The sequence below is a fragment of the Onychostoma macrolepis genome, chromosome 09, assembly GCF_012432095.1.
Source record: "Onychostoma macrolepis isolate SWU-2019 chromosome 09, ASM1243209v1, whole genome shotgun sequence".
NCBI classification, from domain to species: Eukaryota; Metazoa; Chordata; class Actinopteri; order Cypriniformes; family Cyprinidae; genus Onychostoma; species Onychostoma macrolepis.
The window spans coordinates 10,285,515-10,301,544 of record NC_081163.1 but is presented as its reverse complement, the minus strand read 5'-3'; the positions used below and the strand labels follow the sequence as shown (position 1 = coordinate 10,301,544).

At 36.4% G+C, this 16,030-nt stretch overlaps 1 protein-coding gene across 20 annotated transcripts in view; it reads left to right on the top strand.

Moving 5' to 3' along the window:
- The window catches only part of map2 (microtubule-associated protein 2), a 103,866-nt gene that overhangs the window by 61,106 nt on the left and 26,730 nt on the right, over positions 1-16,030 (top strand). For 17 of the 20 annotated variants that reach the window (XM_058787175.1, XM_058787176.1, XM_058787179.1 and 14 more), the window contains 3 exons: positions 1,256-1,502; positions 11,699-11,803; positions 15,208-15,282. In XM_058787175.1, coding sequence (XP_058643158.1) covers positions 1,289-1,502; positions 11,699-11,803; positions 15,208-15,282 — 394 coding nt within the window. In that variant the 5' untranslated portion in view covers positions 1,256-1,288. The remainder of the gene's footprint in view (positions 1-1,255; positions 1,503-11,698; positions 11,804-15,207; positions 15,283-16,030) is intronic. The other 3 variants (XM_058787195.1, XM_058787193.1, XM_058787187.1) reach the window with 1 other exon arrangement.

Below are 16,030 nucleotides of genomic sequence, written 5' to 3'. Positions count from 1 at the left end.
TTTCCCATGTACCTTACATAGCCGACAGGAGACAGTGACATTTGCTTTAACCCACCAAATTCAGTGGAAACACATGTTCTGTCAAGTGTATCATCAAAATACAGGGTGCTCTTCCGTCCTTCACCCTCATTTTTCATATATGTTGTGACAGGTGAGGAAGATGTGAAGAAAGTGCACTTCACACTGACACACTGCTGTCCTTTTTCAGAGAATCTGCTGTCAGAGAGTGTTTTTTCAATTTAGTGCAAATCATATCTGGCACCTACCAATGTTGTCTGGTCCTGTTTGCAGCTTAACAATCACCTGTGTAGGAAGGAAGGGACTGACGTGTACAGTTAATAACCAGTTTTTGTTTTTATATGTTGTTTAGGGACAGGTTAATCTGAAATGGATTATACCAATATAATGTATTGGCATGGAAAAATTCAAGTGATGGCATAGCAGTCCTGGTCATAAGGAAAACGAATAACAGCATCTCTTTATCATAAAACTTTCCTCGGTATTTGATAGGACTGCTAAATTTTGGAATTTGTTTACACATTTTTTTTGGTATATTTGTAATGATTTTAAAATAATTTAAAACATTATACTTAATATATATTTTATATAACATATAATTATAATATTACATTATACAAGTGTTAATAATTATTACATATACTGTTCAAAGGTTTGGGGTTGTTAAGTTTTTTTTTTTTTTTTAAATCTCATGCTCAATAAAGCTAAAAACTGAGTAAAAACTGTAATATTGCGAAATATTATTACAGATTGAAATAACTGGCTTCTATTTTAATATATTTTAAAATGTAATGTCGTCCTGTGATGGCAAAACTGAATTCAGTGTCACATGATCCTTCAGAAATAATTATAATATGCTGATTTGGTGACCAAGGAACATTTCTTATTATTATCAATGTTGAAAACAGTTGTGCTGCCTAATATTTTTGTGTTAACCATGATATGTCTTTTTTTCAGGATTCTTTGATGAAAAGAATGTATTATTTATTATTTTTGAACCAAAACCTTTTGTAACATTACAAATGTTTTATTGTTAATATATTTTGTACACTGCGTTCTGATATATACAGCATGTATGGTACAGTATTTAGTTAGTATAAAGCTTATATTTTCTGAATATACCTTCATTCTCTGACACTTTTACATGAGTAGATGATGTATGTTGATTGACTTTAAATATCCAGTGGCATTCTGTTCAGTCAGTGTATTAACATTAAGCATTTTTCTGATCATCCAGGAGTAAGGAGTGACCCCTTCCCTTCTGGTTCAGATGGCAGACGGTCGGCAGCCTGAGGACAGCAGCCCCCAGTGGTCATCTCCGGGAGCCCAGGGCTCATCCTCCCCAGGTGGGCATGGAGAGAACGGCTTCTCTTCTACCTACAGGACTTGCCAGCCTGGCGGTGCCCATGCTGGTTCTGCCGCCTCCTACGCCAAAGAGAACGGCTTCAACGGAGACCTCACCTCTGGACACGCTGTGACTGCTGGTGAGAAGCAGAAAATGCCTTTCACATGAGCTTCTGTCCACAGGAAACCCTGTGACTAATGACTTCAATCAGTGCTAGATGATTAACTTTTGACTTCAGATTTTTTAGACAGCAATTGACGTTAAATTTGTTAAGGATTTCCTTTCCAAGTTGTCATATGAAACAGGTCAAATAGTCTCGTCTAGGCAGACGTGTGACTTGCGGCGTAGTGTCTGGTCATTATTGCTGTTATTTCTTGCCAAGAATTGCCCACTTAGACATGAAGAGCCTGCAAGACTGTGAGTGTATGTACAGTATATATGTGTGTTTGTGTGTGTGTGTATATATATATATATATATGTTCAGGGGCAGTGTTACTTAAATTAAACAACAATAATAGACTGTTATAGTAATAAACTGTTGATTTTTACAGCCAGCAGCTGACATTTTTTGTGCAATATGCACAGATCAGACAGTCAGTGTGTCCACTGGGTGTGCCGTCTGAAGCTGAAACTAAAGGTCAAGAGGTCAAAAGCAAAAACAACATTGTATCCTATTATTTTTTTATTTTTTTGCATGAGCGAGGGCGTAATATGGTTGCAAACTTGCAGGAGGCTCAACATGACTGATATGTTATAATAGATATAATAGTTATAATAGATACTGTAGTTCAGAGCAGCCAAATTACATATTATCCACAGATGGTGTATCTTAACATTTCATAAAAAATAACACAAGCTCCCTGCGTTCCATCGTGCACGACAGCTATTAATGTAAAGTGAAAGGAAAGACATAATTAGACAAGAGTGAACAATTATGTCTGGTTTTTCCCATTGCAATGATAGACTTGGGTTAATAACAGTGTGTTTCCATTTTAAAAGTCATGGTGTGTCATACACTTGCACTTACATCTCCAGTTTAATCTTGTTTTTGGAGACCAGAGAGTATAGACGACTCTGGCATGAGGAAGTAAGTTAGGCCAGAGCTTTTCTGTCTGGGTATTTGTGAGGCCTTAGGGGTGTACGAGGAAGAAAATGAGGTGGCGCTTCTCTCATGTCAGCACAAAAAAATGTAAAAGGAAAGATTGCAGGGATGCTGAACAAAGGTCTGACAGAGTAAATTGCAGGGGAGCAGCTGCCATGGCAACCCTCTGATAGTGAGAGCTGCTGCTGTGAACCTGAGCGGGGGGAGGGAGTGCTGCTGTTAATTACCCCTCTAATGATGGATCATAACTGCCTATTACACACACACAAACAATACCGGCGGTGCTGTACATTTGTAAGGGTGTACATGTACACACAGGCTCAAGAACATGTGCACCATTACAGGCATTTAACAAGTAATCTTACAATTGTTTCACCCCAAAATCAATGTTCAAGAATTACACTACTGCTAAAAAAGTTTTTTTTTCTAAAGAAATTAATACTTTTATTCAACAAGTATATATTAAATTAATCAAAAGTAATAGTAAAGACATTTGTAAATCTACAAAAGATTTCTATTTCAAATAAATCATGTTCTTTTGAACTTTCTATCAATCATAGAAGGCTGAAAAACAAACATAGTAACATATTCAACATTGATAATAGTAAGAAATGTTTCTTGAGCATCAAATCGGCATATTAGAATGATTTCTGAAGGATCATGTGACACTGAAGACTGGAGTAATGGCTGCTGAGAATTCAGCTTTGTCATCATAGGAATACATTATATTTTAATATATATTCAAACAGAAAACTGATTTTAAATTGTAATAATATTTCACAATATTACTTTTTATATTTTGATTAAATGAATCCAGCCTTGGTGAGCATAACAGATTTATTTCAATAACATTTAAAAACGTTGCCGACTATAAACTGTTGAATGGTAGTGCATGAATTACATTCTTATGTTATGAATATTAAGATGAATTAGCTTACCCCAGATTTTATCCCAAAAGCACATAAGAAAATCATGTTAATTTTTTTCATACTAGACTACTGACAGTTTTAATACAATTATACATAAGATCTTTGTAATTTTTCTGTCATATGGATTGCACTGATTTGTACAAGGTGGGAGGGGTTGTGCAGAGGCATTCTGGGAGTCCAGTCAGGGGTAGAACAGACACATCAGCAGAAATGTTGATGTTAAAATGTGTAGATGAAGAGTAGGATGAAGAGTTAGACGGACATATGAAGAGACAGATGCATCGTTCTAAGTGCTCTTCTGCACTTATTGAAAGCAATGCTCTGACATCTCACATCACACATATGACAGCTCGCTTAAAACTGCATATACACTTTTCATTTTATATAATAATAATTAATCTTAAGCAATAGATGGTTTTTAGATATGTCCCCTTTCACATATGAAATGAGCAACTGTACTGAGATCATGGGACTTTTCCCACATTAGTTTTCTGAGTTACAGTATGTTTTCATAGTACATCAATTTCTTTCATCTTAAAAGATCAAGGAGAATATGATTCCTTATTATATGACCCTTGTAAAAGGACTTGAAACAACCTGCACAGCCTTTTTCTGAAGAATTTGTCTGGACATGATCAGCGTCACGTTGGAAATCTCCCATATTTTTATGAATATTGTTAGGAATCAATTTATTTTATATTCACAGCATTCATTTTTTCCAGATAATGCTCCCATCATGTACAGTTTACTCTTACTATATGTCACCGCTGACAGTTAAGTGTACAGTAGGCAACGTATCATATGTTTTTCTTAGCAGTTTTATGTGTTTATAAAATCCCTGTGCTTTCCAGTAATCTCTGTCCTCTGTTTAAATCATCACAGTTCCCTTGTCACCTCCATAAATACTTAATACAGCGTAAAGCCGGGCAGAAAGCATCACCGCAGCGATCCCTGACAGTGAGTGATGGAAATGGACTTCCCGACTCTAATGCTAACTATCCTTCAGCCAGGGTTGTGTGTTAACATCGCTCATTCGTTTCTCATTAACAAACCTGCCGTTATAAATCACTGTGAGCCAAGAGAACAACTTCTTTCTTTTGCTTGTGTCTATGTGTTTAATTAATGATTCCAGGTTGTGTTTTCATATTTCAGCACTGAATTCACTATTGACGTGAGTAAAACTGCTCGATTGTAAAGAGTGAGTCTGACTGTGTGCCCCTGTGGAGAGAAAGGTTGTAAGAAATAGTTTCTCTGCCTCTGTGACTCTGTGATGGTGAGATTTTTGAGCCAAGGGGCATTGGCAAGGCCAGCACGTACAAGAGCCCTTCAGACACACAAGAGGCGCTAGACCGAAATACTGACAGCGCGACATATGACATTGCTTTGCATAAAGAACGGGACACTTGAGAAGCAGAGAGGGAGAGAGATTGCTTGCTGAGGCAGCTGTTGGCTTGAATTATAGGGGCTGGACTGAAAAGCTTGCTGGCCTGGAATGGTGCACAAGAATGGTGTGAATTACATAAAACCATATTTAAGCTTGTTAGCATCGTAAAAATGTTTTATTTTATTTTATTTTATAATTTTATTTTAATGCTTAAATTTAGGAAATGAAACTCTGACATAACTAGACATAAAAGACTTGAATTATGCCTCAAATCTTGTCGCATTTTCGAATTAATTTAATTAATTTATAATTTATAATAATTAATTAATTAATTAATAATGGCATTTTATTTTATTTTATTTTATTTTATTTTATTTTATTTTATTTTATTTTATTTTATTTTATTTTATTTTATTTTATTTTATTTTATTTTATTTTATTTTATTTTATTTTATTTTATTTTATTTTATTTTATTTTATTTTATTTTATTTTATTTTATTTTATTTTATTTTATTTTATTTTGTGTATGAAACCTTGACACATAACTAGACATAACATAAACTTGAATTATATCTCGAATCTTGTGGCTTTTTACAGGGAATGTAATTACTTTATTATTATGTGTTCATTAATCATTTTATCATCTATTTTTATTTTATTACATTTTATTTTAACTTATTGACCACTTGGAATTAGTAACACCAACAAGACTAAATTCTAGAATAGAATTTAATATGTTAACCAAGCACAAACAATAAACAATACTTTTACTGTATAAATGAACAACTTAATGAATTATTTAAACAGTTCAGTACGCTTAACATTTTTATAATTTCAGGTTGAAAGAGCAGGAATCAACAATGAACAGTAGTGTATTTATGCATATCAGAAATGAACCTACAATAGATTATTAATAGTCTATTCTTAGTTCATGATACCTGATGCAATAATGAATTGAACCTTATTGTGAAGTGTTGCATTGGAATATTTCATGACCTACAAGCTACGTACAGTATCTGCAGTTTGAGATCCACTGATTTAGAGAAACCATGAGATAGCAGCACAGATGCAGAGATTCTGTAATACGGCTGTGTGTCACTCACACACCGAGGGCGGCAAAACCCACAGCCGAAGCATGCTGGGAGACCATTCAGATTGGGCCCAGGCTGTGTGTTGCTGTGGCAACAGCTCTGCTCTTTGGCGGGGGAGTCCTGGCATGGAGTACCAGCCATCCCCCTCCTCCTTCCCGGCTTGCTTTTGGCAGGCAGACACGACTAAGAGTGCACAGGGAAGCATTTGCCTCCAGACAACCAGATAACCGGCACTCACTTTTTGGTAAGAGCTTTGATTTTTCCAACGGGTTGTTGGTTAGAGGTTCTTTCTAGGTTTAAATGGCATTGCTGCGTGAGAATAACTAGTTGTTAGCATATTTGCACCTGTGTGTCTATATTGCATGTTTTCTAAAAGTGCTGGCAAATAGATTTGACTCTGATTTGACTCTTCATCTTTTAGTGTGTGGCTGTGTTTGAGCTACTTTTTTGGGTATTTACTTATTGTGTGTGCTGATGTCTCAGGGATGTGAGCTATTGTGTGCTGGAGGCAAACCCATCTGATCAGCAGTCCGAGCACATCTCTTGCAGACGGGTGTGGACAGGCACAAGGGGGGAGAGAGGGGGATGCTGGGTAGACACACCAGCACATCTGTCAGACACAAAGACGCTGATAGACTGGTCAGGTTTGCCCTGAAAGTGAATCTATAGTGACACAGCTTTACAGGCGTAGTGCAACGATAAAGTAGGCGGTCAAAGAGAGAGAGCAGAGAGATATACTGAAAAATATAGTGTGAAAAAGATGACAGGCCATATAGTTTCAATTGATTATTAGATCAGAGAGAGCTAGATATATATAAATGAATCAATTCACTGGGTCTCTGGTCATGTTCATATTCTCTGCCCTCCTGTTGAGTCATGCAGTAATTGGCTGTGAAGATCAGCTTATGTAATTTGTTATTTCAAATTCATCACTACATAGTAAACATCTTTTTCCAGGAAATGATGTAGTTTATTAGATATTAGCAGCTGTAGTTGTAGATTAAAAACACTTGAGTGAAGGAATAGTTTGCTGAAAAATTCTGTCATCATTTATTCAAAATAAATAAAATGTAGAAATTTTGGTAAAATTTTACTGTGAGGTCCTTTTATTGTTTTCATTACCATGAAGTGCTTTGAAATCTGTATTGTATTAAGCACTATAAAGGTAACTTGACTTGATTAGTTAACTAAGATTAATTAAGAATGAACAATTCATTTGTTGCTGTTTATGGTTACACTTTATTTTAAGATGTCTTTGTTACAGTGTATATATTTAAGTAATATTAATTAACTACATGTACTTACTATATGGTTAGGATTAGGGTTAGGGTTTGGTTTAGGGTTACTTGCATGTAATTATGCATAATTAATTGTTATTATAATAGTGAGTACATGTAACGTGTAACAAGTACACCTTAAAATAAAGTGTTACTCTGTTTATTACTCTTCGTTAATGGTAGTTAATAAAACACACCTCTTCATTGTTAGTTAGTGTTTGCTCAGGTCCATTAAATAATATTAAGAGATACAACTTGAAATCTACGTTAGCTAAGATTAATAAATGCTTTAGAAGTATTTGATTCATTTATGAAGTTCAACACAATGATTCAGTGATCCACTACTCTATGAAAGAGATTCATTAAATAACGACTTACATTTTAGACTGTTCATCACATAAAACTGTTGTATAACATCAGAAGACTTGTAATATAGTCAAAATTACTTGTCTTGTCCTTTAATGTTGCTTTTGGCTTTTTAAAAAAAAAAACAGCAACGAGGACTATTTTAAGTGAAAAAACAACATCACACAGGTTTTGAACGTCATGAGTGTGACTAAATAATGACAGAATTGTCATTTTTGAGTGAATTATTTACTGTGACTCTCTTCTAAAGAAGTCTGACCGCAGGTTGATGCCGTACCACAAACTCGAGTCTGCGTGGGTGAACATTATTCTAATGGGATCTGAGCAAAACTCTTTTCCCTTTCTGTGCTTGTGTGCATGTGCGTCTGTGAGTGGGTGGGCGGATGCCGGGGCTGTAAGGTGGGTGGAAATTGTGCCTGAAAAGTGCACAAGAAACAAAAGCGATGCATTGCTGACTCCCATCATGCAGTCTGTTTGCACTGGAGAGAGAGAGTGGGAGTAGCAAATGGCCCTTAATCACTTCGCATCTCTTCAGAAAGCTTTGACGTAAGCCTCGCTGCCATGTTTTTCTCCGTCGGTGCTAATGTGTCGGCCTCGTGTCTGAGCACATGTTAGCTGATCGTTGCAGCATCAACTTCAGTTAAATTGAAATGCCTCTCCTTGTACTTGCATGTTAAATGATTAATATTGCAAACACAACAACGATTCATGGCTGTTTACAACATTATGCTGAGCTTGTCATTGCGTTAAATGTGCTTTTGGAACACATTTAAAATCTTACTCCTACACAGTTGATGTGTTGTAAGAATGCAGCAAATGTGTTAGTGTCTTGAAGAGCCGAGGGATACTTTTAATAGCGCAGTTTTAAAGCAGAATCTATCCCTGGATGTGTGTTGCCAGCCAATCCGTGGGCTGTATTCTGCCCGCTGCTTAATCGGTTGCAGTCTCTTCTTATACCTCCCCAATCTGCCGTTACCATGACAATTTACTCTCTCAAAGTGTTACCAATTTTCTTGCCATTTTGAGCTTTCTCCTTTTTCTTTTTTTGAGAGTGTTTTCCTCTGAGTTAGAGGTTCGAATTAATATCCTATGAAAGGACATAGATAAAACTGAATTACACATTGGAAGTTCATTTTATTTGCTGTGAAATTATATTTAAGCAATTATAGAGAAGAATAGATTTGTAGACTGACTTAATCTTTAATAATGTGCAGTTATGTCTTCGGATTGTCTAGCTGCTAATATAATGTATGTGTTTTCTAACACTCTTTCCTAACTGAAGCGACAAGTGATAAGGAGTGATTTCTTCTAAAATTGAGTTCTTGTCTTAATAAGCTGTGATTGCCGGAAGCAATGAGCAACAGGATGTTTTATTGGCCGTCTGGTTTTTAGTACTTTACATCTTTGTGCTGGGTATCTCCGCCCACAGTGAAATCTCTTGGATCTCTCCACTTAACTGTGTAATATTAAACATCAAACATGTTTTTGATTGGCTGTAATTGTCACATTGAGCAGCATTTTTAGCTTTATTGATAAATTATATGTCACTGTAAATTTGTCTGTCTGCTTAGGAAAATGACTAAGACATATAAGCAGTAGTAATGAGACATTGTAATATTTTGGGCTGTATTGAAGTCCTCATTTGCCTTTGTAAGGATTCTTTTGCTTTATTAAGCCACACACTGCCATTGATATATTTGGGGATAGTAAGATCCTTTTTTTAAAGAAATTAATGCTTTTATTCAACTGGGTTATATTAAATTGATCAAAAGTGACAGTAAAGACATTTATAATGTTACAAAAGATTTGTACTTCAAACAAATGCTGTTTTTTCAACTTTCCATTAATCAAACAAACCTGAAAAATGTATCAAAGTTTACACAAAAATGTTAAGCAGCACATTTGTTTTCAATTAGGGGTTGACCGATTATCGGTCTGGCCAATCATGGGTGCCGATATTAGGCATTTTTGTGGTTATCCGTATCATTCATTATTAAAACCGATTTGCCGATAAAATAATTTAAGAGAATTTTAAAAAGTTTTTGTCCGAGCCTTTGGTATTCTTAATTTTGACATTAATTTTCATTTTACACCAGACTTATATATATATATATATATATATATATATATATATATATATATATATATATATATTTTTTTTTTTTTTTAAATGTTGGTTATCGTTCTACTTGATCTGTAATAATCGGTATTGACATCTGCCTTAAAAAACACATATCGGTCAACCCCTATTTTCAATGCTGATATTAAGAAATGTTAAGCACCAAATCAGCATGAGAACGATCCTGTGACACTGGCTGCTGAAAATTCAGCTTTGCCATCACCGGAATGAATTATTTTTGTATTAAAATAGAAAACAATTATTTTAAATTGTAATAATATTTCACAATATTACTATTTTTACTGTATTTGTGATCAAATAGATGTATCCTTGGTGAGAATAAGAGGCTTCTTTCGATAACATTTAAAAATCTAACTGACCCCAAACATTTGAATGGTAGTATAAGAGTAGAAATGAAACATTTAGTGTTGTTTGTGCTCTGTGTTTGTTTATGGGAAGTGTCTGTGATTGTTTTTATTAATATTGTTTCAAACCATTTGATATTTTTTCCTTACACCAATAAAGACCTTAAATTGATAGTTCACCCAAAAATGGAAATTCCGTCATTAATTGCTCACTCTCATGTTGTTCCAAACCTGTAAGACCTTCATTCATCTTCGGAACACAAATTAAGATATTTTTGATGAAATCCTTGAGCTTTCTGACCCCCCATAGACAGAAAGGGTCCATGATCAAGGCACAGAAATGTAGTAAGGGCATCATTAAAATAGTACATGTGACATCAGTGGTTCAAATGTAATTTTAGGAAGCTACGAGAATACGCAAAGAAAACAAAAATAACAACTTTTTTCAACAATTCTTCTCCTCCGCGTCACCCTGGCGCCTTGGATTAAATCAAAAATATCTTAATTTGTGTTCTGAAGATGAACGAAGGTCTTACATGTTTGGAATGACATGAAGGTGAGTAATTAGTTCAAGCTCAAGTTCAAGTTCAGTTATATTTCTAGAGCACATTTACACACGAAACAAGGCCATCCAAAGTGCTTCACAACAAACAATTAATGTATAACGAGGAGAAAATCAGTAAACAAATTAAAACCATTCAGTTACCAATGCAACAACAAAAGCAGATAAAAACCATTCAAAGGCACAACATTACTACATGTTAAAATCCAGAGAGAAAAGATGTGTTTTAAGATATGACTTGAACTCAGATAAAGTGGAAGCCATTCTGATGTGAACAGGTAATTTGTTCCAGAGGGTGGGACCAGCCATATATAGCTGGTTTTTAAGCGGGTTCTAGGGGTCTGGAGGAGAAGTTTGATAAAGGCATGGATAGCAACCTCTAGCAAGCTTTTTGAGAGAAATTACTTAATTTTAGAAAACACCACACCCAGATTCCGAACATGGGGAGAGATGAAGGAATTTAAGGTCCCGAGATTGAGTTGAATACTTGACCTATGCTCTGAGGACTGAAAACAATAACTTCAGTTTTATCTGGGTTCAAGAACAGAACCTTTTTAGAGAGCCATGATTTGACATCAGCAAGACAAACAGTAAGAGTATCAATGGCAAAATTTGTTTTCTTAGTCAAAGGCAAGTACATTTGTAGATCATCGGCAGAACAGTGAAAAGAGATGTTGTGTTTCCTAAAAATAGAGCCCAGAGGAAGAAGATAAAGAGAGAAGAGAGCAGGAGATAGAATAGAACCCTGAGGAACTCCACAGGTTAGATTGTTAGAAAACATCCAGTTTTTATCACAAATCTCCTAAATATATACAGTATAAATATATGGAATTAATGTCAGAATTTCCATTTTTGGGTGAACTATTCCTTTAATTGTTGTATAACAGCTGTCTTATAGTGTGCTCACAATGTAATACAGTCTCGTTCTCATTGGCTCAGAGCTCTTTGCGGCCCTTAACTGGAATTGTTGGAATTGGACTGCCGGAATTGTTTGATTGATTAAAATGTGGTCTATTATAACATAAGAAGTGAAGAAATCTTGTCTGGATTGATTCAGAAAATATGTGTGAATATTTGCCCGTGAACTTGCTCATGTGGGCATGTGTTGATGTGTGTGTGTATGTGTATGTGTCGCACAGAACAAGTATCAGCCCGGATCGTGCAGGAGGTTACGGCCGAAGCGGTAGCGGTACTGAAGGGAGAGCAGGAGCTGCATCCGGACACTGCCGTCAGGCTGCCATCAGGTAGGCCTGCAGGAGAGCCTCCTGAGATACTGGAGGTTGGCCACACTCAGGCCAGCTCTTAAACGACTTTATTGCATTGGTGAGACATGCAGAGATGAGAAGATAAAAATGGAAGGCAGTGGGAACAGTAAGGATTTTTTTTTTCTTTTGGTTTTTGAATTCCTTTTCGGAGGTGCTTCCAGAAGGCTGTTAGCAAAGTGTACAGACACTGGTCACAAGTATTTTTTGCTGTTTATTATTATATAATTTTCGGCAATGAGTCTTTGTGACTTATTTTACACCTTAAGGTAATATTTCACCTAAAAATGAAAATTGTCACCATTTACTGATTCCAAATTAATACTAATAAAAAAAATACTCATTCCAAATTCATATTTCTTTCTTTCTTGGAACATAAAAGGAGAAATCTAAATAATGTACAGTTTGCTCATGTATGTACACTACTGTTCAAGTGTTTGGGGTCAGTAAAACTTTTAAGAAATTAATGCTTTCATTCAGCAAGTATTTATTACAGTGACAGTAATAGAATGATGTTAGAATGATATTAGAATGACATCTCAAGGATCATGTGACACTGAAGACTGAACCAATGGATGCTGAAAATTCAGCTTTGCCATCAAATTATATTAAAATATATTAAAGTTGAATAGCAGTTGTATTTATTAGTAGTTATTTTAATGTGTAATATGTCATAAAATTACTGTTTAACTGTATTTTACTGTAACCTTTGAACAGTAGTGTACTTTAATAGTTATTGGAAACTGTTGCTTATAAGTTTCAGAAAGGATGAAAAAAAAAAAAAAACATTAAACGTATAAGAAAAGTAGTCCAGGTGTCTTGTGTGCTACATTGCAAGTCTTCTAAAACTATACAATAGCTTTATGTCATGAACTTAAAATAACAACACTAGGTGAGCTAGTGCATATGCCAAGATTTTTAGTTAATTTTCATTTTCAGGTGAACTATTCCTTTAAATGTTTACATATTTTCATGTTTGTCAAACACAACATGGAGAGACAGTACTAAGATAAGTGTTATTTTCGCTTCCCAATCTCTGTGCTATGTGATCATTGTTGTTCTGTGTGTCCGTTCCTCGTTCTGTGTGTAAACTGATCAAAGCTGTGGAAAGCATCAGCAGGGCATTTGCTTTTCCTTTATAATGGCATATCTGCCCTGACAGCTGGCTTGTCCCAGCTCCTCTCTGCTTGATTTCTGTACCCACCCGCCCCTGGCTATCTCTGTGTGTGTGTGTGTGTGCCAACACAGGGCAGAGAGGGTCAACATTAGGGTGAACCTTTAGCCCTTTCTGTCTTTAATGGCTGCCTGGTCATAGTAAAAGTGGACTTTTGTTTCCTGGTTTCTGTGGTTGTACTGCATGTCTTTTGTGCTGTGGTTTTATCTGAGCTTGGTTTTGAAAGTTCATTTGTGAGCATGTGTTGCTACTGTATGTCAGTTTCAGTGTTTTGACAGTGACTTTATGAGGACTGTGCAGTATGCTGGTGACATTACGTTGTGAATTTACTTTTTGAAGAGCATAATTGTTCACGTCATTAGAAAGCTAAAATAGTACAAACAGTACATATAATGGCACACATGAACATGAACTTGTGGTTATCCTTGTTTCCATTACAAATTCAGTTCAAAATGTTCAGATGCTTCATTGTCAGACTTCAAAGAAAAAGGAAAAAGGAAATAAAATCTATAGCTCTAAGTTTCCACTTGCTGTGCTGGAATTAGTCAGCAAAATTAGATAATGATTTCTGCACTAACACGCTTGATGTTGAGTCGGTCTGTCAGAAGAGCTCAAAGGATTAGACACGGCAAAGTTTTCAGCATACCAATCCTGAGCCCTGACTCCTCTCTGCTCAGCATATCCTTAGAAATAACTCTCTCGCACACACAACCCCATTTATTTCTTTTGGGTGGGTGGGAGGGATTTTTACATTCAAATCTATTGTTATTAAACTGCTTGCCCCTTGGAGTCCCTTTATAAGCTAATACAAGCTAATTACATTTTAAGAGACAATTTTATCCCTTCATGAATCAATTTTTCCTTGTTAAAACATGCCCACTGGGTTTCACAGGGTTTATTTTTCTTGCGTGGGCATTTACAGAAATTTTTCATACTTAAAATTAAGAAAATGTCACATCAGAGCTGGCTTGCAATTCCTGATCTAGTTCCCTCTAATTCTCATCAAACGTTACCTGTCTGTTCTTTACTATAGTTACTATTTAAAGGTTAAAAAAGACCAAACTCATGTTTGTAGACTCATATTCCAAAACCTTGCTTACTTTATGTACAATAACCTTTTTAAAGTTAGGCCCCATTTCTCAGCAGCCACTCCTCCAGTCCTCAGTGCCACATGGTCACATGTTGATCCTCAATGTTGAAATCATTGTGCTGCTTAATACTTTTGTGGAAATTATTATACATTTAGCATTTATTTAAAATAGAAACCTTGTGCAATATTATAAATGTTTTTACTGTGACTTTTGAGCAATTTAATGCATCCTAATTTAAAAAAAATATTAAAGACAGACCTCAAACTTTTAAATGGAGTTTGTTGTCAGTAGTTCACTAAGCTCATGATATGATACTCTAGTAAGCATTAAAATACATGGCACATATAAATACTGAGAGAAAGAAGTTTAAAAAAAAGTCTGTTCTTCTATTATTATTGTTTAGATTAGTTTAGTTTATAATCAATATTTCTCTTGCTTTGTCTGCCATCTTGGATAGATGTTTTTCATCTTCATCATGAAGGACACGTGCAACATTTTCTTAAGCCGCTTTTCCACCATCGCGTTCCATTCCGTGCCGATCCGAGCCGGCCGGTACAGTTATGGTTTCGTTTTCCACTGCGGGGCTCTTTGGAATGCAATTCAAATGCGTCAGTCCATGCTGTGGTAACACAAGTGTTTACATATGATATGAGATGGAGGATGATCAGAAATTTATTTTGATTTTTTTTACTAATTTGTGTTTACATTGCTCAAAATAGTGCACTTAGCAAGCTACGGTGAAAATAGCAGCCAGGCAACAGAGAAGTGACAGATCCTGAGTGGCGACATAACACACACGTCTAACACGGCTGTCTAACCGGGCCGAGAACGGTCTGTAATCGTGCTGCGCCGTACCAGGCTCACGTGAAAATACAACTGGAACCGTACCTGACAGTTCTTAGAATCGTTCGGCCCAATAGTGTAAAAGCGGGTTTAGAAATTGAAGAACCTTGGAACTTTACTTCAAACCTCCTACTGTATGGTGCCTTAAAATTCTTTCTCTGTAGGAAGTTTAGTTGGTTTTATAACAGACCCACAATGGGACGCCCAAACTATAAATGTATTGATCTGATCTTGAACATTGTCTTGATCTCTTCTTCTTTTCTTCTGTTTGCTTGCAGTGGAGGACTCTGCAAACCTGCCGCCCTCACCTCCTCCGTCCCCAGCAGCAGAGCATTTTGGGCCTTTGGATCAAGGTAGGGTCATGCTTCTTGTGTGTATGGAGAGAGGTGAGGTGAGAAACACACTGAAAGAACTTGAACACCTTTTTTTCCTTGAGTGTTCCGGTCGCCCTCTGACCCTGGCTTGAATGAGGGTGTTCTATTTGGGGACGCCTGCTAGTCCCACCCCTTCCAGGCTGATTTCACCCCTTTCACAGTGCCCTACAGATGCCCACGCTCCGCTGATTTGTGGAGCCGGTCCAAAGATTGATGGAGTTGTGTTTGCAGGATCAACTTTGCCTCCTTTGTTGACATCATTCAAGTCGACCTCCTCTTCCTCATCCAGCATCTCCAGCTCTTAAACATGGCCTCATCTTCATCATTGCTAACTCCGGGAGCTTATCTTGATCAAAAACTCACGCCAAAGTGACCCAACCCCTTTCCAGTTCTCCTAACCAATCAAACTCAATCTCTCCTTATACCCCGCCCAACCATGGATCTTAACTCCACCCTGCATGAAAGCCTTGAACTGAATGCTGCGCTGTCTCACCTGCAGCTCATGTTTCCAGACTGTTGCTGAAACTGTGTGGCATTCAGGTTGCCTGCTCATCCTCTCTCCAAAACCTGATCTGTTGATTGCTCAAAACCTTTCTCAGTTCCTCTGTGCGTCCTTGTCTTTAGTTTTGCATGTTGTGCCGTAGATGCTGTTGATGTTGTGGGCTTGTGCTCGTTCGTCATTTTGACTGTGTCTGTCTGTACTGCCTGTGGTAGGTCAATGCCATGC